The sequence below is a fragment of the Amblyraja radiata genome, chromosome 5 (genome assembly GCF_010909765.2).
Source record: "Amblyraja radiata isolate CabotCenter1 chromosome 5, sAmbRad1.1.pri, whole genome shotgun sequence".
In the NCBI taxonomy this organism is placed as follows: Eukaryota; Metazoa; Chordata; class Chondrichthyes; order Rajiformes; family Rajidae; genus Amblyraja; species Amblyraja radiata.
The window spans coordinates 25,059,931-25,084,058 of NC_045960.1; the positions used below are offsets into that span (position 1 = coordinate 25,059,931).

General features: G+C 41.9%; 1 protein-coding gene across 1 annotated transcript in view; it reads right to left on the reverse strand.

The window, feature by feature from the left end:
• Window positions 1–2,040: 2,040 nt before the first annotated feature.
• lca5 (lebercilin LCA5) overlaps window positions 2,041–24,128 on the reverse strand; it is a 54,431-nt gene continuing 32,343 nt past the window's right edge. Inside the window, exons 7-8 of the mRNA XM_033020806.1 lie at window positions 21,497–21,650; window positions 2,041–5,512 (exon numbers count right to left, since the gene is read on the reverse strand). Coding sequence (XP_032876697.1) covers window positions 4,782–5,512; window positions 21,497–21,650 — 885 coding nt within the window. The 3' untranslated portion in view covers window positions 2,041–4,781. The remainder of the gene's footprint in view (window positions 5,513–21,496; window positions 21,651–24,128) is intronic.

Sequence of the window (24,128 nt, forward strand, 5' to 3'; positions counted from 1 at the left end):
TTGGCGCCGTTTAGAGGGGGCGGGTTTAAAACGCGATTTTCTCTAGGCTGTTCAAATCGAAGATGTTCAGCCTAGTTAATTATTAACGAAAAATCGCTGGAAGACCCCGTCGCAAAAGCTATTATTAGGTTTAAAGGCCTCGTATAATAGTTATAGTAGTTTAAAAATCAATCTCTAAACCCGCGACCGCCAGCAACCGCAGAGTCTCATAAAGCAAATAGCAGAAGTTAGGTTGTATATTTTTACATTAAAAAGGGCTTCTAAAGATCCCTTTATACAAAATTTAATATTGCGAGTAGCTCAATTTGGCCCCATTATATCGCGCAGTATTTTTCTGGGCATTTGGGGCACAAATCTACCGCAATGTGAACGTTCTAAACCAGCGCGTTCCACAGGGACCCACTGGAAAGCTGATTTAAATGGGCATTTATTTACAGCAATTGAACACTGAATTCCTTCCAGTTGGTCTATAAATTAATGTAAATGAGATTTAAAAATCATGTTTTATTGTGAATTATTTGTGAATATTATTTGGACATTTAGGCTATTTAAAAATGTTAATAATTTATTAAGAAATGGATAGATGTTTAGATCTAGTAATTGAAGTCTGAAATTAGCTACAATTAGGTAACTAACTAATTATATGCTTTAATTTCAGGTCATCCAAGTAAGATTATTTTATATTTGTTTCAGAATGCTTCAATCTATGATAACTGAAAATTTCATTCAGTTCTCTTAATTTTTAAGAAAGTTATGGGCTTTTGACTGTTCACGATCACAACTTTTTTGTTATGTCCATAGAAAATCAATAGGGAACAAGATGCTCATTTCCGAGTATGAAAATGGCCATAACTTTTTAAATACTTGAGATATGAAAGTGAATTAGGTGTCAAATTAAACTTATTTTTATGCTTTATCTGATGGGATAAATTACAGACTTGATTTTTAAAATCTCAAAATTTTGTAACATTGCTAGGAGAGGTAAATCAATATCAGTTTCCTTTCCCAGCACCTCTGCACCAAGCTCCAAACATACTCTGCCAGCTCTCAGAGGAGGCCACAAGAGAAAACAAAACGTGGTGGATAAAGTAGGAGGAGATGCACATGAATCTTTGCCTCATCTGGAAGAGCTGATTAGGCCCCTGGACGATAGTGAGGGAGGTGGTATGGGAATAAGTGTGGCACCTCCTGTGGTTGCAGGGGAATGTGTCGGGTGTCAAGGAGGGATGGGTCCTTGTGGAATACAGAAAGTATCGAGGAGGGGAATATAAGGCTAGTGATGGAATCCTATTGCGGTCAGTGAAAATGACGAAGGATGACGTGTTGTTTGTGGAGGCTAGTTGTGTGATAGACTTAAAGAACTCTTACTCTGCTTAGCTTGGAGGGAGAAGAGTAGAAGTAATTAATAATGGAAAGAGACAAAAATGTTACAGGAGCAATACAATTACCTGGATTTTAGATTACTTTTGTTTAGGCTGACAGCTTCTCTGGAAGATGAACACCAACTTGAAATAGGTGGGCTGGATGACTCATTTCAGTGTTGTGATTTCTATATCTTTTTTTTCATTTAAAATTACTATCCAAGTCTGGTTAAACATCAGTGCAAAACTCTTAAAAAGGTGAATTCCACCTTTTTTTCCTTTGTAAGTGGCATTAAACCGCAAGTTGCTTTAGTGTGTTTCCCAATCTCGGCATGGGTTCCTGATCTAATGGGTAATCAGTTACACCATCTTTTTGCAGTCAGACAATAAGCAGACGTGAACCTTACAAGACCTTGATAAGTTTATGTGTTTGGTTTCTTTGGATGCAATCCCCTTAGGGGAATTGTAACAATAGTAACAGAGAGGCAATATAGACAGCAACATAATTAAATTGTCACTCTTGGTCAAAAGCGAATCACAAGATAGGTTAAACTGTTCAATGCCATACACGAACCTGTAGTAACTACCACAATGTGGAACAAGTAAATGCATTCAAGGATTGTCTACATTTTCTGGTACAGTTAACTAGAGCAATAAATTAGACAAAGAAATGATCAAGTACATTTAACAATTAAAATTTATTTTTAAGATCATATATGTAGCATTATAATGAAGTAAGCAGAAATTAACAAATGATTTAAAATACCTGCAGTATAAAAATACAATGTGGCAATAAATAGGCATTTAAAACTACTTGATATATTCTCTGGAAATTGCACAACCAATAAGGTACTGGAATTAACAGGCAAACGGTTTCTGAAATGGAATCATTATTCGGAACTAATCAATGAGTGCCCCAAGACAAATAAAGATTTTGCAGTCATCTAGACTGGTCTGAACTGTATTTTTTCCCATGGTTGAAAAAGAGAATAAACGGAACATTTTACCCAGCAGACCTTCACATTTGCCAATAATCATTCTTAGAAAATACCACATTAAAATAATAAAATTACTCACGCTCCTAGCAATTATGGCTTGCTATGCCGTTGGCCACGCTGATGGCAAGTGCTACAATAGCATGATTTAGAAAAAGGTCAGATTTTTTTCTCGAAACATAAAATCTTTACCCAAAGGATGGTATCTTGCACGACAAATATATATTAATTAATTTAGAAGACAGACACTTTAGGAAATGTAATAAGTCAACCAAGGAGGTCAATGCATTTAAATTGCAAATTGCTGTGCTCTTATTCTTCACCGGATATTCCCATTTAGTTCAAATAACAATATAGTACAAAACAAGAAGGCAATTAAGTACCCCTAATGTGCATTCATTTCATAAGAATTATTTTCCCCCAGGAGAGTTTGAGCACACTAAATATTGAAAATAATCGTCAACAGGAGCACAAACTTTAATTGGCCTCTAAAATAAATTAATGGCGTCATCCTTTTTCACCCAATTATAGACCCAGAAAACTTTCCCTTTTTATATTACTCTAAATCACATGGTATAATTATCAGTGAACATCAATATGCTATATTAGTAAAAAAATAACAAAATCAAGTTAATTCCACCTTGAGAACACATTGCCATTTTTTTCTGGGTGCAACAACTGATACACAGATCGTTAGAAAAGAGATGAGAAACAGATGATCAAATTATCTTCAATCATTCATTTAGATGAAAACTTATAATTACAATATCCACCCACTCCTTACATGACGCCTGGATTTTGCTGCTACTGTATTATAATCGATCAATTCACAGAGCTAACCAGTGTTTACTTGAATTTATTGACAAGGTGATTACCAATATTTAATATGGCAACCCTCTTCCTACTGAAATGGTGCTCGATATTGAGTGAGAATATTATGGCAAATGAGCAATCTTTTTGGTCTATCAAATTATTGCTCCAGATTTGTCATTTCTATCACTTCTTATTGTATAAACCTCTCTTAAAGGTTTTCAGTTATATCTTCTAGACATGAAGAGCTAAAGTGTCTTCAATAATTCAATCACTCGACACTATTTATGGAGCTTCTCTACATAACCTTCAATTACACGTTGCCAAGGTGATCAGACATGAACCTATGATATGAATCTAAGATTCCAATGACACCCTCTGATTCACATCACAACCATTTAGTGGTGCTTCACATTTGATCTGTTCTACATTAACTGACCTTTTTGGACAACAAATTCTTTCCCTTTGTATTGTTGAATTCAGTTTCAGGTATCATCCTATTCCATCCTTTTTCTACCTGCACAATGTTGGTTTGGACATTGTTGATTTCCATGGTTATACAACTGAACTTGCACAAAGAGCAGGCATGAATAGTAAACGTAAGAGGAGGATTTACCTATTTAATCTTACTGTTGCTCTCAAATTTGTCAACTGTTAGTGTATGTGATGGAACCTTTCTTCAGAGATTTGTAAGAGACTCCCTGAACGTAATGAAAAACACATCATGGTGAATATAATCACAACATTGCTTCAGATATCTTTGAGCCTCTAACTTTCAGAAAAGGAGCTCAGGTGAAACTCTAAGAGGGTGACGTGAACCTAACAATATGCAGTCAGATGTAGTTAAAATAGGGAATAAAAATTAATCATTGTCTAACAGATGCTAAAAAACTTTTAGAACCTAATATCTCACAAACATAAAAATAGGGGAAAAAATAGCGAGTTAATACAATTTTCCAAAGGACGGAAAACAAGAGCATTAGGCCAGATCGTAATACTGATGATTAGTCAGTGATTTCAGAGAACTACTGGCTTGTTGCGATCTACATATTAACTTCTGTGCCAGCTTTCTAACTCTCACTCTGTCCTTGAATTCACTACTGAGTCCAAGGGCATTCCATAATATCCTGGGCTGAGAGGCCTGGTTCATTTCATATCTAGCTCCTCAGCTCTGCAATTGCCTTTGTTGCTGTAAATACTGTGGCTCTATTCATTTCAATAGGATTGTTGCTCCTCAGTAGTTTGTTTTCTCATGAACAGTTGACAAACATTTAAGTATGTCATTGATCATCAGAGACATTTAGAAATGTTGGAAAACATGAGTAGATGCCGAGCCACAAAAGTGTGGAGTCTTTGCAGGACAATTTAGAAAAAATAGTGCAATCACTCAAAATGGATAAATATGCCTTCAAATAGAAGACGTGTATAAATAATTAATTTGGGGGCTTTGGAAATAACAAAGGATAAACATTTTATATAATTGCATCACTTTCATATTTTTAACAAGCAAAGCTAAATAAACCACTAAGTTAGTACCTATTTTGGGAAATTTGTAAATGAAATATTGCAAAGTGGAATATGTTAAAATCTTCTTGGGAAGGCTCCATATTGTAAATCACAATACTAACTCTTCTATTTCATCCTCATGAGAAGCAATTGCTGTAATGGCTGGCTTGACTGAGGTATACTTGGAGCGGTGACGATTGGGACTGATGAATGGATCGCCCATCTCGTTTTTCTTTGTGTGCAAGTTTGTTTTTTCCCAGGGGAAAGAGCTGCTATTCCAATTAGGTTTTTGTATAGGATTTATGAGTAAATCATCTTCGTTCAAGATTAAACCAATTCCACTTCCAGAACCAAACAATTGATCCATTAAATTAGACTTTTTGTCTTTAACAGGAATGTCAAAATAGTAGTCAGTTTGTTCCTCTTTGTTGCCGTCCTTCTGTGTAACTAGTCCAGATCTCCCACTTCCTTTCCCAAAGGAGGGTGCATACGTACCAAAGCTCAGCTCATCACCCATAACTGTGGTCTTATTGCTCCTGCGACCATAAGTCTCTGTTGCTGTTTTTCCCGATTCTGGAAAGTTCTTGTTTTGTTGCGATCTTTCCGGAGACTCATTGCCAATGGGAAATGAGTATAAAGCGTTTTCTCGTGGAGAAAACAGGGAACTTCCATTGGCCTCTTCATCAATCTCACGCATCTTTGCTAACAGAATTTGTTTCTTACGCCTCTCATCTATGTTTTCTGAATTTTCATGTTCATCTTCCCTTAATTTGGTTCCTTTCTCTCTCCTTTCTATCTCTTCCTCTTCACTTTTTCTTTCCTGTTCTTCCTGCTCCCATTCTGCAAATCCAAAAGAAAGATAATGATAATCAGTTTCTTCATCTCAATTTCAGAGCAGAATAATGTGCACACATTTCATTTGTACAAGTCGAAAACGAAGTCCAAGTTAAAATCACAAAACATTAAAATAAAATATAGCTACATCATGGCATTCACATTGTGAGAATATACCAGTGCCAAAAATAGGCAAGGACATACATGTCTCATAGTTAGGCAAAAACATTTGCCAAGTTCCCAGTCTGCAAACATTTTGTGCTTAGAATAGTAAATATCAAAATAAAATTGTGTCACTGCACACAAACTGGAAGTGGTTATTTACAATTTAATATCAAGTGTTATTTAATTGATACAATTCATGATGTCTTTTCAAGTGAAAGAATTTCATTTGATGTAAGCAAGTGACAACTCGCTGGCTATCATATGTTATAATATATCTATGGTCTTCATTTATTCATTTGATTTAAGCTTCCAAAAGCCACACAAATTAAAATCAGCTCACATCTAAAAGTAAAACATATTTCTTTCAGGTTCTGCTATTAATAACAAGTCGAAACATGGCAAAAGTTGCTTGAGCAGTTTCTCCTGGGAGCATTGCCAGTTTCTCAATATATAATTATAAATTTTGATTGCATAACTTTGTGGGCAGCAATGAAAGCTTGAACTATTTTATTTTTGGAAAGGTTTAAAATTAAAGTCAGACTTATCAAATGTACTTTGTTCATTATGTAGGAGGAATTTTAATGGGATATGTGAAAGCATGCACATCAGCATAATTCTTGACATGGGAACCTACTCCGTTTTAAAACTGTTTTATTAAAAATGCAGAGTGCAACATTTGTGAAGAAAATATAAATGGAATTGATGTTTTCGTCAGATTCAGTCGTTAGGCAAGTGGATGTTCACTATAAAAACATGAACAATCTTGAGATGACAGAAATGTATATGTTGAATTGGAGGTTGGAAACTATACTTCATATGGTAACAATGTTCTGAACTTTTTTTTTTAAATAAAAGGACATCATTATCTCCTGTTTTTAATGAACAAACACTATATGTAAAATATTCTAAACAGGAATAATATAGAGTTCAGATTCTCAGCAAGATTTTTGATTGAAACACAGCACAAAGCACATTAACTATTAGAAATTGGCATGAACATATGGTGGAACTAAATATCCCACATTCTGATCATATTGTGAGGAGCTGACAAGTTGAGGAGGTTGAGCAAGTTTTTCACTTTTATGTCTCAGAGTTGTCTGCTCAGCTTAGAAACATAGAAAATAGGTGCAGGAGTAGGCCATTCGGCCCTTCGAGCCTGCACCGCCATTCGATATGATCATGGCTGATCATCCAACTCAGTATCCTGTACCTGCCTTCTCTCCATACCCCCTGATCCCTTTAGCCACAAGGGCCACATCTAACTCCCTCTTAAATATAACCAATGAACTGGCCTCAACTACCTTCTGTGGCAGAGAATTCCACAGATTCACCACTCTCTGTGTAAAAAATGATTTTCTCATCTCGGTCCTAAAAGACTTCCCTCTTATCCTTAAACTGTGACCCCTAATTCTGGACTTCCCCAACATCGGGAATAATCTTCCTGCATCTAGCCTGTCCAACCCCTTAAGAATTTTGTACGTTTCTATAAGATCCATAAAGCTTGCCATAAACCAGAACCTCTTATCGTGCTCTACAATGATGAAGTAGTAAACAAAACTGAAGATATTGTACAAAAGGCAGATTTAATGGATGCTAGCATTATTTTTTTAATCTTTTAAAGCCATTAGGTTGTCAAGCATTGTCAACATGGGCGGAAATCTCGGGGACGGGGGGGGGAACAATCCCCCCCATGTTTTGTAATTCGGATTTTGAAATTTGGTGAAAAATGAATCTATTAAAAATCTCCGCTTTCCGCGAGACAGTGGGGGTGGGACTGATGATTGAGGGCGCCGATTGGACGAGAGACATCGGTCAGCAGGCAATGGGGGGGGGGGACATGATGATTCAGCGCGATGATTGGAGGAGGGAGGTGTTGGTCAGAGGCAGAAGTAGGGGGGTGGGACTGAGGACAGAGTGCGGTGATTGGAGGAGGGAGATGTCCTGTTGGGGCAAAGATCATAGAGTGGAGCTTGAATTGGCCATTTCATCGCACGGCCCCGCGCAGCTTAAAATCGGACGCGGGATCTTCCACCGCCCCGCGGTCAACTTGCTGCGTCGAGGCGATCGAGGGTCCTGATGCTGAAGCTCCTGCAGGGGGATGGAAGATCCTGCAGCCGGTTTTAAGCCGCGCCGGGCGATGAAAGGCCCCGCGAACGGGCCGATTCAAGCCCCACGATTCGGGGCGGACGAAGCTGCTATTGCTGCAGTTCAAAATCGGTCATCAACCAGGTCAGTTCCCGATGTTACCGTCCACAGGGCCCATGGCCGAAGCTTCGCATGTGTGTGTGTGTGAACAAATTGTGTTCCCCCCCCCCCCATGTTTTGATAGCGATTTCCACCCGATTGTCAGAGACTAATTAATAAACAAATTAATACATTAAACAAGAGTGGCATAGTTAGAAGTGCTGCCAGCTCACAATTCCAGTGAACCAGGTTCAATCCTGATCTCCAGTGCTGTCTCCGTGGATTTTTCATGTGTTCCAGGTACTCTGATATCCTCCCATACGTGCAAGTTGATAGGTTAATTAGCCACTACACATAGCCCCTGGCATGCAAGTGAGCAGTAGAAACTGGTTGGATTTGAAAGGAATGTGGAGAGAATAAAATAAAGTATCAAGTAGGTTAGTTAAATAGCTGCAGAACTCAGTAGGCCAAAGGGCTAGTTTCCATGTTGTATGCTTCTAAATAAGATAATGCCAGCATATGGGAGCTTCAACTATGCAATGAATGGATAACTCATTGTAAATATTTATGAGAATAACACATTGATCAAGAAGGTTATGATTTTAAAACAACAAGAACAATTTGTTACAGATCTGCAAGTTAAAACATTAATGGCAACATTAATAGTTGAAAAGGGTCTCCCTCAGATCCCCCTGAATCTCTTATCCCTTACTGTAGATCGATGTCCTCTCGTTGTATCTACTTCTCTTCTAGGGAAAGGTTTCCTGAAGTTACCCTACCTATTTTTATATACCTCAACCATGTCCCCACTTAATCACCTCTGCCTGTCAGCTCCTCACAGTAAGACTGTGATCACTTCATAACTGAAATGTTCAATCCAAGCAATATCCTGGTGAACCTCCTCTGCACCTCCAGCACTATCGTATCTTTGCTATAGTGTGGCGACCAGAACTGCAAGCAGTTCTCTAGCTGAGGTATGATCAAAGATAAGACACAAAGTGCTGGAGTAACTCAGCGGGTCAGGCAACATCTCTGGAGAAAAAAGATAGGTAACATTTTGGGTTGGGATCTTTCCTTGGACTGTGGGTCCGACCCGAAATGTCACATCCTTTTTCTCCATTGATGCTCCCTGACCCGCCAGGCTGCTCCAGCACTTTGTGTGTATCTTTGGTATAAACCAACATCTGATGTTCTTTGTTTCTACAGTACGAGGTGGGATTAATGTTTTATAAAATTGGAGCAGAACCACCCAACCATTATACTCAATGATCTAACTGATGAAGGTTTGAATTGCATATGCTTTCATCCACATTTTCTAATTGCACTGCTACCTTCAAGGACCTTTTGTCTTGCACTCCAAGGTCCCTCAGTTCCTCAATTGGCAGTGGAGGCCAATTCTCTGGATGCTTTCAAGAAAGAGTTAGATAGAGCTCTTAAAGATGGCGGAGTCAAGGGATATGAGGAGAAGGCAGGAACGGGGTGCTGATTGTGGATGATCAGCCATGATCACAGTGAATGGCGGTGCTGGCTCGAAAGACCGAATGGCCTACTCCTGCACCTATTGTTTATTGTCAATACTCCGTAGGACTCTACCACTCATGGTGTATGTCATAGTCTCATTAATATTCTCAAAATGCGTCACCTCACATTTATCTAACTAAACACCACCTGCCATTTCTCAGCTCATCTCTATCACCCTGCAGCATAAGACTGTCCCTCCCACTATCATCAATCCATGAGGTATGATGGAATGGTGGAGTAGACATGATGAACCGAATGGTCTCATTCTGCTCCAACAACTTATCAATCCCCATGTCATCTGCAAACTTACTGCTCATGACTCCTACATCCACGCCCATATCATTCATATCTACCACAACAGCCAGGTTCTCTGCATCAATCCCTATGGAAAACTACTAGTCACAGTCATCCAATCACAAAAACAGCTCTACATTGTTCTCTGTCTCCTATTACTAGGCAATTTTTGGATCCCCCTTTGGATTAGTCTCCAATTTGAATCAAGTTCTGGAAGTAACTTGTAAAGTACTTGGTATGGCCAAATAAGAATAGTTCAATTATTTTATTTCAAGCAAACGAACATTCAGAGAAATGCATGTGATGTGTCAAGTGAGTTGATGCATTTTGGGAGTATTAATGAGGCTAGGACATACATCACAAGTGGTCAGGTTGGGGGGAGCTTCCCCCCCGCCAAGGGTACCATGTAATCCCGTGCTACCTGCCCCATGGTCGGATAGTCGGCGACTAAATTGTCTCCCCACCTGGTTTGCAGGTGAGGTGGGGGCTGTGGACCCCCAGCAGGAACCAAAACCAGACTTATCAAAGGGCGGATGTGCTCCTAACGAGCCCACGGCCATTTACACTTCAGTAGAAGTTGCGATCACTGTCGTACATAGCATTGTAAGGCACGTGCCCGTTGATGTTTTCAATTATTATAATAATGATGATGAGGTTGAAGGGAGTATTGAAGAACAAAGAGACCTTGGTGTTACCAATGCAGGTAGAAAATCGATCTTAATTTAAATTAGTATAATCTCATTTTGCTCAACATTGTACAATAATATACTTTCCATGTGGGTTCATAAACTGTAGGAGCAGAATGAGACCATTCGGTTCATTAAGTCTACTCCTCCATTCCATCATGGCTGATCTATCATTCCCTCTCAACCCCCATTCTCCTCCCCATAACCCTTGACCCCTTACTAATCAAGAACCTATCAATCTCCACCTTTATAATATCCATTGACTTGACCCCCACAGGCTCTGTGGCAGGGTTATTCATAAAAGCCAGATCTGAAACTACTCTGGACAATGTGACACCACTGTCATCATTTTTTTTTTTAAAAGCTCCCAATACCTTCCTGAAAAGTAATAGGAAATCCATACAAGACTATATCCTCAAGCAGAGCAGCCTGCTGTTCACCATACCATCTTTCCAGTTGAATTTGGTCAGCAGCCTTCAAAATCACTTTCTCAGACGGGACCTTAACAGTGAACCAGTTCTTTCCAATAATGATTTGAAAAACAAAAATATCTTATTTAGAAATGCAACTGCTTCAGTATGACTCATGTTTTTACTGCACCATGAATAAAGATAGGGATTACATTTGATTGGTGTGCGAAGCAAAGGCATTCAGCCCTTGTTATAGGCAACAAGTTTAAAAATAAACTGCAGCTAAATAGTTACATGGTATAATTGTAGTGAGGCAACATAACAATTGTAATGTAAATCAGGAAGACAAGCATCAATGTGCATTCCCTGAGGAAATGCCAAGTCAATTTAAAGGGACTAGCTGATCTAATAATTTTAATCTAGAAAAAATACATACAAACAAAATCCATGTTTTTTGTTGCTATAAAAAGCAATTGAGAGCTGCTCCTATAAAATGTTACAAGGACAGGGAGGAGAGACATAGATTAAAGGCTTAGGGTGAAAAATACAGTAGGTGATGACTTTTTTTAATAACGCATCTAGCTGTAATAAACTGGAACGTGTTGTTCATGGTGATGGTAGAAGCGTAGCTAATGATTTCAAAGGGAAAAAGAATACGAGGCAACGCAGAAAAATGGGCGCCGATGTGGGGAATGGACAGACTAGATGGCTCAAAATAGATCTGGCAGGGGCTTTGTGGACCAAATGGCCTCCTATTGTGCCATATTGACACTATGATCTTGGGTAACAATTTCTATCTTATCTCCAGTGGCTCGAGAAGAGTAGCCTCAACTCCAAAAGAACGGAAGAAAATGTTATGTGCTTCCCCCATCCCCTCTCCCCACCTAGAAAAATAGCTGCACCTACCCTGGGCAATTTCCCCCCCTTCAGTATCCGGCATGACCTTTATCGCAGCAGCTATCCAGCCACTTAGCTAGGTTGTCAGCCACTCCTTTTTTTAGATAAATTTCAATTTACAAAGAGTATCACAAATACTTGCACATGCATGGTGTATTTTGCAACATGGTCATGCAAGCAGATTTTGTTTTATATGTTATTTTTGTATTTAGAATAACAGCAAAAGTGACAACTCAGATAAACAGCTGGTGCAGAGTAGTGACATCCTGTAAAAGAATATCAATAAATGACATTTTTATAATGGGGCAATATTTAAAAAGATGTTAGCAATTAGATGGGACACCAAGGCTTTAAGAAAAATCGAAAGGAAACTAACAAGGCTTATTTTTGTGGGTTTTTTTTGTCACATATAAATGAAAATACGTACTTTGACATTAATAACCAAACAATCACAAACTAAATTGGACGTAGGTTTTATGATTGTTTTGAAGTAAAAGTGCTTGTAACATTGAACAAGAATAAAAACAATCCAAGAAGCTCTCTCTTAAGTCCAGAAGCACAAAGTTCAAAGTGGCTGAAAATAGACAGTAGACAATAGGTGCAGGAGTAGGCCATTCGGCACTTCGAGCCAGCACCGCCATTCAATGTGATCATGGCTGATCATCCCTAATCAGTACCCCGTTTCTGCTTTCTCCCCATATCCCCTGACTCCGCTATCTTTAAGAGCCTATCTAGCTCCGACTTGAAAGCATCCAGAGAACCGGCCTCCACTGCCCTCTGAGGCTGAGAATTACCTTATAATCACATTCATTGCCTTTGGTTCTATAGTCTTGTGAAAATAATGATTTATTTTAAGCACCATAGACAGTACAATGTTCATTGTCATTGTAATAGGCCAGAAAGAATAAAGGAATAATAGAGGTGTATATATAAGTTACAACAGGGCTGCCAACATTGGGTGAGAGTTGGGAGTGAGAAATTGCGAGACCAAGCCCGAGGGAGCATACCGAACCGGGGGGGGGGGGGGGGGAGGTGGGTGTCCCCCTCCCATTGGTATGGAACATTTGCATTTTTCAGCTTGAAATTGTGCAATATGGTGCATACTGTAGCGAGTCTTTTAACTTACACTTGAATGCAATATATATGCTTTAAATTGGTTTGGAGCGTTTTTGAAAGGGGGGAGGCTGTGCGATCACTGATCACTGGCCTTGGGGGTACCTGGTGAGGGAGTGGAGCAACCGAGTGGGGAGAGGGTGTGGAAGAAGGGTGTCTCCCCTCCCAGGGTAGGAACGTTTTGAAATTTGATGTATTAAAATCATGTTTTAGTGCACTGTAGAAGTATGATTTCAATGTTTTTTGTATGAAGTATTTTTAAGAGGTAACTTTTTAAGGGGTAACTTTATGCACACAAAAGGTGATGGTTGTATGGAACAAGCTGCCAGAGGAGGTAGTTGAGGCAGGGACCATCCCAACATTTAAGAAAAAGTTAGACTGATACATGGATAGGACAGGTTTGGAGGTATGGACCAAAAGCAGGTAGCGTAGCTGGGACATGTTGGCGGGTGTGGGGAAGTTGCGCCGAAGGGCCTGTTTTCACACTGTATCACTCTTTGACTACATTATGCCTCCACCATGCATGAATGCTTCAAAATCAAGTGATCGAGTTTTGTTGCCATATACTCAAGCATAGAAACATAGAAAATAGGTGCAGGAATAGGCCATCGGCCCTTCGAGCCAGCACTGCCATTCAATATGATCATGGCTATTTATCTAAAATCAGTACCTCTTTCCTGTTTTTTCCCCATATCCCTTGATGACGTTAGCCCCAAGAACTAAATGTAACTCTCTCTTGAAAACATCCAGTGAATTGGCCTGCACTGCCTTCTGTGGCAGAGAATTCCAGATTCACAACTCTCTGCGTGAAGAAAGTTTGTTCTCATCTCAGTCCAAACTGGCTCCCCCTTTATTCTTAAACTGTGACCCATGGTTCTGAACGCCCCCAACATCGGGAACATTTTCCCTGCAGTTACAGTAAGTGAAAATCTAGCAGGCAAGCAGGATGCTTTCACCAACCACCCCCATTTGAAGTCCACTATCTTCCACCGTTTCTACCCAGTGCTTGGTACTTACTTCCAGCAGCCACTGGTTGTCCTCCAGGATGCACCGAGCCGCAGCCTGATCCATGCCGGTCACCTGGGCGAATTTGGCACAGAGACTCTCACGGCAGCGGTGCAACGCTTCGACACCTCCGACGGCCCGGGACTCTTGCACTGAGGCTGCTCCATGGCTGGAGCTGTAGTGAGCGACTCGCTAACCCGGCAAACACTCGCCAGCCCCGCTCCCCGTCCGCATCTGTCCTCGCCGCTGCTTCTGCTTCCAGCACCCGCGGCCCATGCAGTTGATATGAGTTTTGAAATTTTCGTTGATCACAGAATTTCTCACAACAGAGCGAGAGAAATTTGTGATCAGCATGAGAATTTGGTGAAATGCGTGATTCTCACGCTCAATGCATGGGAGTTGGCAGCCCTGCCTCTCTATCCCCCTCTCCCTCTCTCCCTCTCTGACACCCTCTCCCTCCCTTCTCTCTTTCTCTCCCCCCCACCTCACTCTCACCCCTCTCTCTCTCCTCTCAACCCCCTCTCCTCTCAACCCCCCTCTATCTCTCCCCTCCCCCTCTCTCTCTCCCGTCTCCTCTCTCTCACTCTCTCCCCTTCCCTCTCTTCCCCTCCCACCTCACTCTCCCCTCTCTCCTCTCTCTCTCCCCCCTTTCCCTCTCTCCCCCTCTTTCCCTTAACTCTCTCTCCCCTTTCCCCCCTCTTTCCCCTAACTCTCTCTCCTTCTCTCCCCCCCTTCTCTCCCTCTCCACACACCCCTCTTTCTCTGTCTCTCCTCTCACCACTCTCTCTTCCCCCCCCCCTCTCTCTCTCCTCCTCTCCCCCATTTCTCCCTCCCACCTCACTCCCCCCCCCCTGGCTCTCTCCCCTCTCTCTTTCTCCTCTGTCTCTATCTCCTCTGTCTCTATCTCCTCTTTCTCTTTGCCCCCCCATCTCTCTCTCTTTCCCCCTCTCTCCCTCTTCCCCCTCTTTTACCACCCCTCCCATTCTCTCCTACCCTCTCCACCCCCTCTCTCTTCCCCCTCTCCCACCTCACTCCCCCCTTCTTCTCTCTCCATTCACTCCCCCTCTCTATCCGCTCTCCTCTCACCCCCCTCTCGCTCCCCCTCCGTCTCCCTGTCTCATTCCCCTCTCTCTCTCTCTCTCCACCTCCCTTTGAGAGTCTGTCCCTTCGGCACAGAGACTCTCACGGCAGCGGCGCAATGCTTCCGACGACTCCGCGGCCCGGGACTCTTGCACTGTCCGGTGTGCTCCATGGCCGGAGTTGCAGCGAGCGACTCGTGAGCCCCGCAAAAACTCGCAGCCAGGCAAACACCCGCCAGCCCCGACTCCCCGCATCTGTATCCGCCCGCTGGTTCTGCTTCCATCCCTCCCTCAGCCCCGGCTCTCCAACACCCGCGGACCATACAGTTTATCCGAGTTTTGACATTTTCGTTGATCACAGAATTTCTCGCCACAGAGCGTGAGAAATTTCTGATCAGCGTGAGGGCGTGAGAGTTTGCTTGAGGGCGTGATTCTCACGCTCAAAGCGTGAGAGTTGGCAGCCCTGGATACAAGAATCAAAAAATAAAAAGTAACCAGAAAAGCAAAGTGCGGCCTTCGTTCATATCATAGAAACATAGAAATTAGGTGCAGGAGTAGGCCATTCGGCCCTTCGAGCCTGCACCACCATTCAATATGATCATGGCTGATCATCCAACTCAGTATCCCGTACCTGTCTTCTCTCCATACCCTCTGATCCCCTTAGCCACAAGGGCCACATCTAACTCCCTCTTAAATATAGCCAATGAACTGGCCTCGACTACCCTCTGTGGCAGAGAGTTCCAGAGTTTCACCACTCTCTGTGTGAAAAAAGTTCTTCTCATCTCGGTTTTAAAGGATTTCCCCCTTATCCTTAAGCTGTGACCCCTTGTCCTGGACTTCCCCAACATCGGGAGCAATCTTCCTGCATCTAGCCTGTCCAACCCCTTAAGAATTTTGTAAGTTTCTATAAGATCCCCTCTCAATCTCCTAAATTCTAGAGAGTATAAACCAAGTCTATCCAGTCTTTCTTCATAAGACAGTCCTGACATCCCAGGAATCAGTCTGGTGAACCTTCTCTGCACTCCCTCTATGGCAATAATGTCCTTCCTCAGATTTGGAGACCAAAACTGTACGCAATACTCCAGGTGTGGTCTCACCAAGACCCTGTACAACTGCAATAGAACCTCCCTGCTCCTATACTCAAATCCTTTTGCTATGAAAGCTAACATACCATTCGCTTTCTTCACTGCCTGCTGCACCTGCATGCCTACTTTCAATGACTGGTGTACCATGACACCCAGGTCTCACTGCATCTCCCCTTTTCCTAGTCGGCCACCATTTAGATAATAGTCTGCTTTCCTGTTTTTGCTACCAAAATGGATAACCTCACATTTATCCACATTATACTGCATCAGCCAAACATTTGCCCACTCACCCAGCCTATCCAAGTCACCTTGCAGTCTCCGAGCATCCTCCTCACATCTAACACTGCCCCCCAGCTTAGTGTCATCCGCAAACTTGGAGATATTGCCTTCAATTCCCTCATCCAGATCATTAATATATATTATAAATAGCTGGGGTCCCAGCACTGAGCCTTGCGGTACCCCACTAGTCACTGCCTGCCATTGTGAAAAGGACCCGTTTACTCCTACTCTTTGCTTCCTGTTTGCCAGCCAGTTCTCTATCCACATCAATACTGAACCCCCAATGCCGTGTGCTTTAAGTTTGTATACTAATCTCTTATGTGGGACCTTGTCGAAAGCCTTCTGGAAGTCCAGATACACCACATCCACTGGTTCTCCCCTATCCACGCTACTAGTTACATCCTCGAAGAATTCTATAAGATTCGTCAGACATGATTTACCTTTTGTAAATCCATGCTGACTTTGTCATTACAGTCTATCCAATTGGGAGTTTCTGCAAGAATACTTTGTGACGTTTTCCAGCATAAATGCAAATTGTTGAAAAAGGGAAGAACACTGTTGCCAATATTCCTCCCTCAAATAAGCGAGTTTGGTATTCCAAAAAAACACAAGGAATCATGGGATTTGTCAAAGGTCATTTGTGATAAAGAAAAAGCGAACGAAGCGCTAGCTGTATAAACTGTGTATAAATTGTTAAATATTCTACCAATTAATTAATCTAGACTTCTGTCAACTCAATAGCGGACAGGCGTCGCTCTTCTATGAACATTAATTAGATCTTATTTCTATCACACTTCACAAACCCACCCTCTGGAATTCCGCAGAACCTCTCCCGGCAGCATTGGAGGACATTCTCTCTCTCTCTCTCCGAGGGGGTTAACTGACAGCCACTGGATAAGGCGAGAGGTGCAGCTGATGGTCTCCAGCCCGTCGGGGAACGGGTTCCTCTTGAGTTAGAGCAGAGTTGAGCTGGAGTCAGCGCTTCTTCTCCGCGCTGGCTGTAAGCCTGGGGTCGCCACTGCTCCGGGCCGGTGTCCCGTCAGCCCAGACATCTCCAACCGCCCCCGGACAGGGGTGGAACACTCTGGAGGGAACGGGGATGGTAGTGAGACTCCGCTCACAAATCTGTCTCCTGGGGTTATGAAGGGGAAGGGTTCGCCCCTGTATAATAACCCTGTATAACCCGGAAGGGCAGCCCGAGTGAGAATGTGTCGTGCCCTTTAGTCAGCAAGACTATCCAATCCCAATGCAATTGTGGTCACTATTTATTCCACTCGAACTTCATTCCACCTGAAATATCATCGTTTGTCTACTGCAATTGGAGCCGAGCACCTCGATATCATCCTGCAAGTCTTACGCTGGTGTCGATGTAGGGTGCACCTCTGTTCAGACAGTAGCTTTCAATCAGTCCTAATACTATCTGTGGAGTTATGAAGTCATAGACTTATACAGCACTGCAACGGGCGAGTCGGCGCACCAGTCTTTGCCGACCCAGGTTGCATTCTGCGCCAGTCCCTTTTTCCTGGATTTGGCATACAACCCTCTAGATTCTTCCTCTGTGTGCATCTGTCCAAATGTTGTTCTAACGTCGTAAATTTATCAGACCCCATCTATTCCGCTAGCAGCCCATTCCAGATATGTTCTACGGTCTCAGTGAAATTATTATACTTGAACCCCTTCCTAAATCTCCCCCCTCTCACTTAAAGCCAATATTCTCCAGTTTTTAAATCCTCTACTCTGGGATAAGAACAGAGTGCGTACACTTTATCCAGGATCCCCGTAATATTTTTACAGAGGTGCCGGAGTGGCCCTCCGGTGAGCTCCGACAGCGCTGCACAGCTGGATATAAGACCTCCTAACTGTGGATTTGTGTAGCCTGCAGTACGCTGTGGCCTGCTGCTGACATATTTAACGGATACATTTATTTATAAATCTCTATGAAATTAATACGCAGGTCCGTACACACGCAGCAGCTCAGCTTGCAAGAATGTTTTTCTCGAGTGACCTGGGCATGCGCAGTTGAAATACCGAACTTGCTTATTGGCTACTGAATTTCTTTTCCTGGCAAAAATAACTACATTTCTACAGTAAACCACTCACTGACTGAAGCGTTACTGGACGGATCATGAATAAATGTAAGTTTTTTCCCTTCAAAATGAGAACAAATGAATGATTCATTATAGTAAAGAGACACTCATTGTTGGTTACTTGTACCATTGAAGCAATGAAATAAACTACATACACTGCCCCAAAGGTAACAAGATCAAGCTGCAGAGTAAAGTATCATATGCTATATTTTAATTTTGGAAAAGTTAATATGGCCTATTCCAGCATTATCCAAAATTGTTCAAGAATCCTATAGCACCATCCAATTATATTTCAAATGAATCTGAAATTCATCTCCTGCACAGTACCTGGAAAATATTCCATCACCCTTTGTGTGAAAAATCTCTCATTATCAGTCATATTTTCATCCCTTTACTATTTTTTAACTAATTCCTGTTCCATTTTTAATTCATCTTTTTACCTTTCTGTACTGTTTTCCGACCTATTAATCGGTTATCCCCTTCCAAGTTTGGAAAATGGAAGTTCAAAAAATGTTAATTACGCCTTTGTGCATTAAAACTACAATGTCTGGGCACTGTACCCGTTTTGAGTGAGGCCGTAATATCTCATATTCTACCATGCACAATGTCCAAAGCATTGTTGCAACATAAACAGCATAGACATTTGGACAGGTACTGCATGGGCAGCATGGTGGCGCAGCAGTGGAGTTGCTGCCTCCGCTAAAGATAGCGGAGTGAAGGGATATGGGGAGAAGGCAAAAACGGGGTACTGATTGTAGATGATCAGCCATGATCACAGTGCATGGTTGGTGCTGGCGCCTACTCCTGCACCTATTGTCTATTACAGCACCCGGGTTCTGGTACTGACTGTACGGAGTTTGTATGTTCTTCTCTTGACCTGTGTGGGTTTTCTCGGGAAGCTTCGGTTTCCTCCCACACTCCAAAGACGTAGATGTTTGTAGGTTAATTGGCTTGGTAATTTTTTTTAATTGTCCCTACTGTGTGTAGGATAGTGTTAGTGTGCGGGGGTCGCTGGTCGGTGCGGACTCGGTGGGCAGAAGGGCATGTTTCCACGCTGTATCTCTAAACTAAACTAAAAGTACATGGAAAGGAAACATTTAGAGGGACACGAGTCAAATGCAGACAAATGGAACTAGCTCACCATCTTGGTCACCATGGACAAGTTGGCCCAAAAGTTGTATAACTCCGTGACTCATATCGTAGCTCTGCATTTAAAACCAGTCACTAAATTTGTTGTCTAATCTACCACATTGGAATGAGAATGGCAGAAGATTTTGGAGAGGGGAGGGAAAAAATATCACCAGGAAAGTGGGTTATTGTTGGAGATATGGAGTGGTGAAGGAGAGTACTGGTGTGTGCCAGAGATTTATACATAAATCCTGGAGGCACTTTGGAGGAAGAAGTTTGGAGCATGGGTGAGACGAAGAATGTGAAAAGATCATGAGGTGGAGAAAATATCATTTGTACTGGGCAGAAAATCACAGGATGAAGGGTAGCCCAGGTGTATTCACTCAAATTGTGAACAGAAAGCAGGAATTCATAAAGAGCAAAGCATCCTCAGAGGTTCATCACCAGCAGAGTCTCTGTTGGTGGCATGGGTGAGGTGATGTCCTCTCATTAATGCAGCAAGTATTCGGTTGCTGTAGCTTCTCTTGCAAATATGTGGTTAAAAAATGCACATGTAATGGACTGCATTATATGTCCACGACAGCAGCCGCTTCATATGATGTCACAAATGTGGGGAAAATCATAAGACAACATACAGGTGGATTCAAAAGTTTGAGCATGTAAAAAATACTCAGTTGCCAAAATCTTTTAACAAATTATATTGCATAGTACATCTGATATTGTGCTACACTGGTGAAGTTCCAAGCCAAAGCTTCTTTTGTTTTACCTTGCAGTTCAATCTTCAATAATAGGCACTCGTTTGTACTATCTCTAAAATCGGAGTATCTCCCTTCCTTGTTCACAACCAGGACTTTTTGCGCTATCCAAGGTTTGATTTAATCTGCCTCATACATGTTGATTGTGGTAATCTCTGATTTTTACTGTTGGTCTACATAATGAAGTGACAACACTATATCCAAAGCACTATGTACAGTTCTGGTCACCCTGATATAGGAAGGGTGTCATTAAACTGGAAAGTGTGCAAAATAAATTTATGAAGATGTTATGGGGTGTGAAGGGTTTGAATTAAAGGGGAGGTTGGATATGCTATGCCTTGTTTTCTGGAGTGTAGGAGGTTGAGGAGTGGCCTTAGAGAGGTTTATAAAATCATGAGGGGCATAAATCAGTTCAGTTTAGTTTATTGTCATGTGTACCGAGCTTTTTTTGTGTGCTAACCAGTCAGCAAAAAGACTGGTTATTACAATCGATCCATCTACAGTGTATAGATACATGTTAAGGGAATAATATTTAGTGCAATGTAAAGCCAGCAAAGTCCGATCAAGGATGGTCCGAGGGTGACCAAAGAGGTAAATAGTAGTTCAGCACTGCTCTCTGGTTGTAGTAGGATGATTCAGTTGGCTGATAACAGTTGGGAAGAAACTGTCCTTAAATCTGGTGGTGTGAGTTTTCACACTTCTATACTTTTTGCCTGATGGAGAGGGGAGAAGAGGGAGTGGCCCGCGTGCGACTTGTCCTTGATTATGCTGCTGGCCTTGCTGAGGCAGCGCGAGGTATAAATTGAGTCAATAGATGGGAGGTTGGTTTGTGTGACGGTCTGGGCTGTGTCCACAATTCACTGCAATTTCTTGCGGTCTTGGATGGAGCTGTTCCCAAACCAAGATCATAAGATCAAAAGTGATAGGAGTAAAATTAGGCCATTTGGCTCATCAAGTCTACTCCTCCATTCAATAATGGCTGATCTATCTCTCCCTCCTAACCCCATTCTCCTGCCTTCTCCCCATAACCTCTGAGACAAAGCTGTTATGCATCCTGATAAAATGTTATATATGCCAAATATGGTGAAAAGCCACAGAAGACACGCTTCTCCCCAGGGCGGGGAAGGTACCTGAGGAGTAACCTTTTCCACAGAGGGTGGTGCATACGTAAAGAAAGCTGGCAGAGGAAGTGACTGAGGCAGGTAAGGCGTAGCAACTTTATCGACATGGGCAAGTTGGGCCGAAAGTCGTTTCCACGCAGTATAGCTCGATGACATAATTCTAAAATAAATTTATACTTACTTTCCCTCAGCTTCTCCGCTTTTAACTCCAACCTGCGTTGTTCATGTTCTCTTTTAAGCTTTTCTTCATTTTCTTGCTCACGTTCATGTAGCTCCTTCTCTCGTCTTAGGTATTCTGCCCGTTCCAGTGTCTCCCTCTCATGGCGTTCTTGTATCTAAGAGATTTATTATAAAATGTTTGCAGTGTTAAAAATCTAGTGAATGGTACAGTGTATCATTTTTCTGATAGAAAGAATCAGTCTATAAAGGTTTATGCTTATCCCTTCATTTAACCTTCGAGCCTGGGTTAAGTACTGTTCAATGAGTTCCTTGCAAATTGCAAGAAAAGTTAAAAAGAGACTATTACGAACCAGACCACTGTCATGATTGATATTGCACAAACTGAAAAACAGAAGCACCCTGGACAAAATAAAATTTAAAATACATAAATAAGTAATTATCTTCAGTTTAGAATTATTGAAACATGGGCCTCTGTTAGAAGTTCCCAAGTTATACAGTGATTCAAGAATAAGGGGTAGGCCATTTAGGACTGAGATGAGGAAAAATTTCTTCACCCAGAGTTGTGAATCTGTGGAATTCTCTGCCACAGAAGGCAGTGGAGGCCAATTCACTGGATTTTTTCTAGAGAGAGTTAGATTTAATTCTTAGAGCTAAAGGAATCCAGGGATATGGGGAAAAAGCAGGAACAGGATGCTGATTTTAGATGATCAGCCATGATCATATTGAATGGTGTGCTGGCTCGAAGGGCCGAATGGCCCACTGCACCTATTTTTCTATGTTTTCTATAATGCTGGAGCATGTTGTAGATCAGAAAGGCTTTGAGTTGCATGAAACTAAGTTGATCCAAAGCAGAATTTGTTGTTTATTATGTAGGAAGGAACTGCAGATGCTGGTTTGAACCAAAGATAGACACAAAAAGCTGGAGAAACTCAGCGGGTCAGACAGCATCTCTGGAGAAAAGGATAGGTGACATTTTGGGGCAAGACCCTTCTTTAGACTGTTTATTATGGAGTTTACAGAATAATATGTTCACATATCTGTTGCGCTGCTGCAAGTAAGAATTTAATTATTCCGTTCCATTCCAAATGAAAATAAAGCACACTTTTCAGATTATGTGCTCTGACTTCAAAACTGGCATTATCGTCCCTCTTCACAAAGGACAACCTGTGACTCACCTTTGTTGATGAAAGTGTAACTCCATTTTCAATCTCTCTTCTGTCTAATATTCTTGAACATATATCATAATCTAAATTCTTGACTCTCACACCAGGGGGCGCCGTACGATGGCAGCTCCGTGGGCAGTCTGTTAGTTTTTTCATCTTTTTTTAATTTTTTAGTGTTTGTTAAAAGTTTATTTTAATGTTCTCCGGTTTGTCTTATGTGGAGGAAGGGGGAGGGGATCAGGGGAAGCTTTTTTTCAGGTTCTTACCTTGCCGGAGATGCAATTGATTTTCGCATTGCATACTCCGGCCGCTCTGCGGCCTTCCATCGATGGAGCTGGAGGCCTCCTTGGACTGTAGTGAGCCCCACCGAGGGGCACAGACTTAACATCGGAGCTGATCGCTCCAACCGCGGCCTGCGGACTTACCATCAAGAGCTCGCATTCTCGGGAGAGGCCGAGTCAGGAGCTCCGAACGTCGCGGAAGGTTGGACCAGCCCCGACGCGAGGTTCGACCGTCCAGCGCGGGGGAGCTGACATCCCCCCCGATGCAGAAGCTGATCGCCTCGACACGGAGGGCCAAAACACCGCCGGCTACGGGAGTCAAGATCGTCCTGTCAACGATGGGCTCGAGGCCCCCGACCGCGGGATAGCAAAGGGAATAGACTAGAACTTTATTTCGCCTTCCATCACAGTGACGAATGTGTAGGAGTCACTGTGGTGGATGTTCATGTTAAAATGTGTTTTGGGTGATCTGTTGCTTTTTATTTGACCGACTTGGCAAATGAAATTCCTCGTATGTTGCAAGACATACTTGGCAAATAAAGTACTATTCTAATTCTGAAATACATGTCAATCTCATCCCTTTCTTAATTATATTAAGAGTTCTGTCTTTGCCACTGAACTGAAACGGTTTTTGACACTCCATCGTGTCATTCTCAACTTGCATGTAACTCTTGCCTTGTCATCTTCAGCATCTATAAATTTCCCACTTTCCTGGGACCACATCTATTTGGCTCTATTCTTATTTTTCTGATTTTACTAAGGTAATCTCACCAACTTTCCCAGACTTTTATTGTTACCTCATGTTCTCAAAGATCATTCTTGATGTCCTCCTATTTGTCACCCAAATGCGTCTTTCAGCAACGTCATCCAAAAAAAATATTTTACATCTTCACAGTCAACACCCACCATTATATAGCTCTTCCTCTGACAACCAGCATTGAAGGAACTGAAATTTCTGCTGGCTAAATAATAGGACAGCCAAATCCACAACCTTCTTTCTTTCTCATTAATTCTGTTTCCGAGCCAATGACTCCATTCCTTTCCTTGGTTAATATATATTCGTAGTTATTAGTAAAGGGAAGACTAAGTTGGTCCAAAGTAGAATTTCTTCATATTTCCTACTTAGATTTATATTGTATAACAGTATATGTACTTGCAAAATTATACCTTCTTAGTTAGATTGCATGCT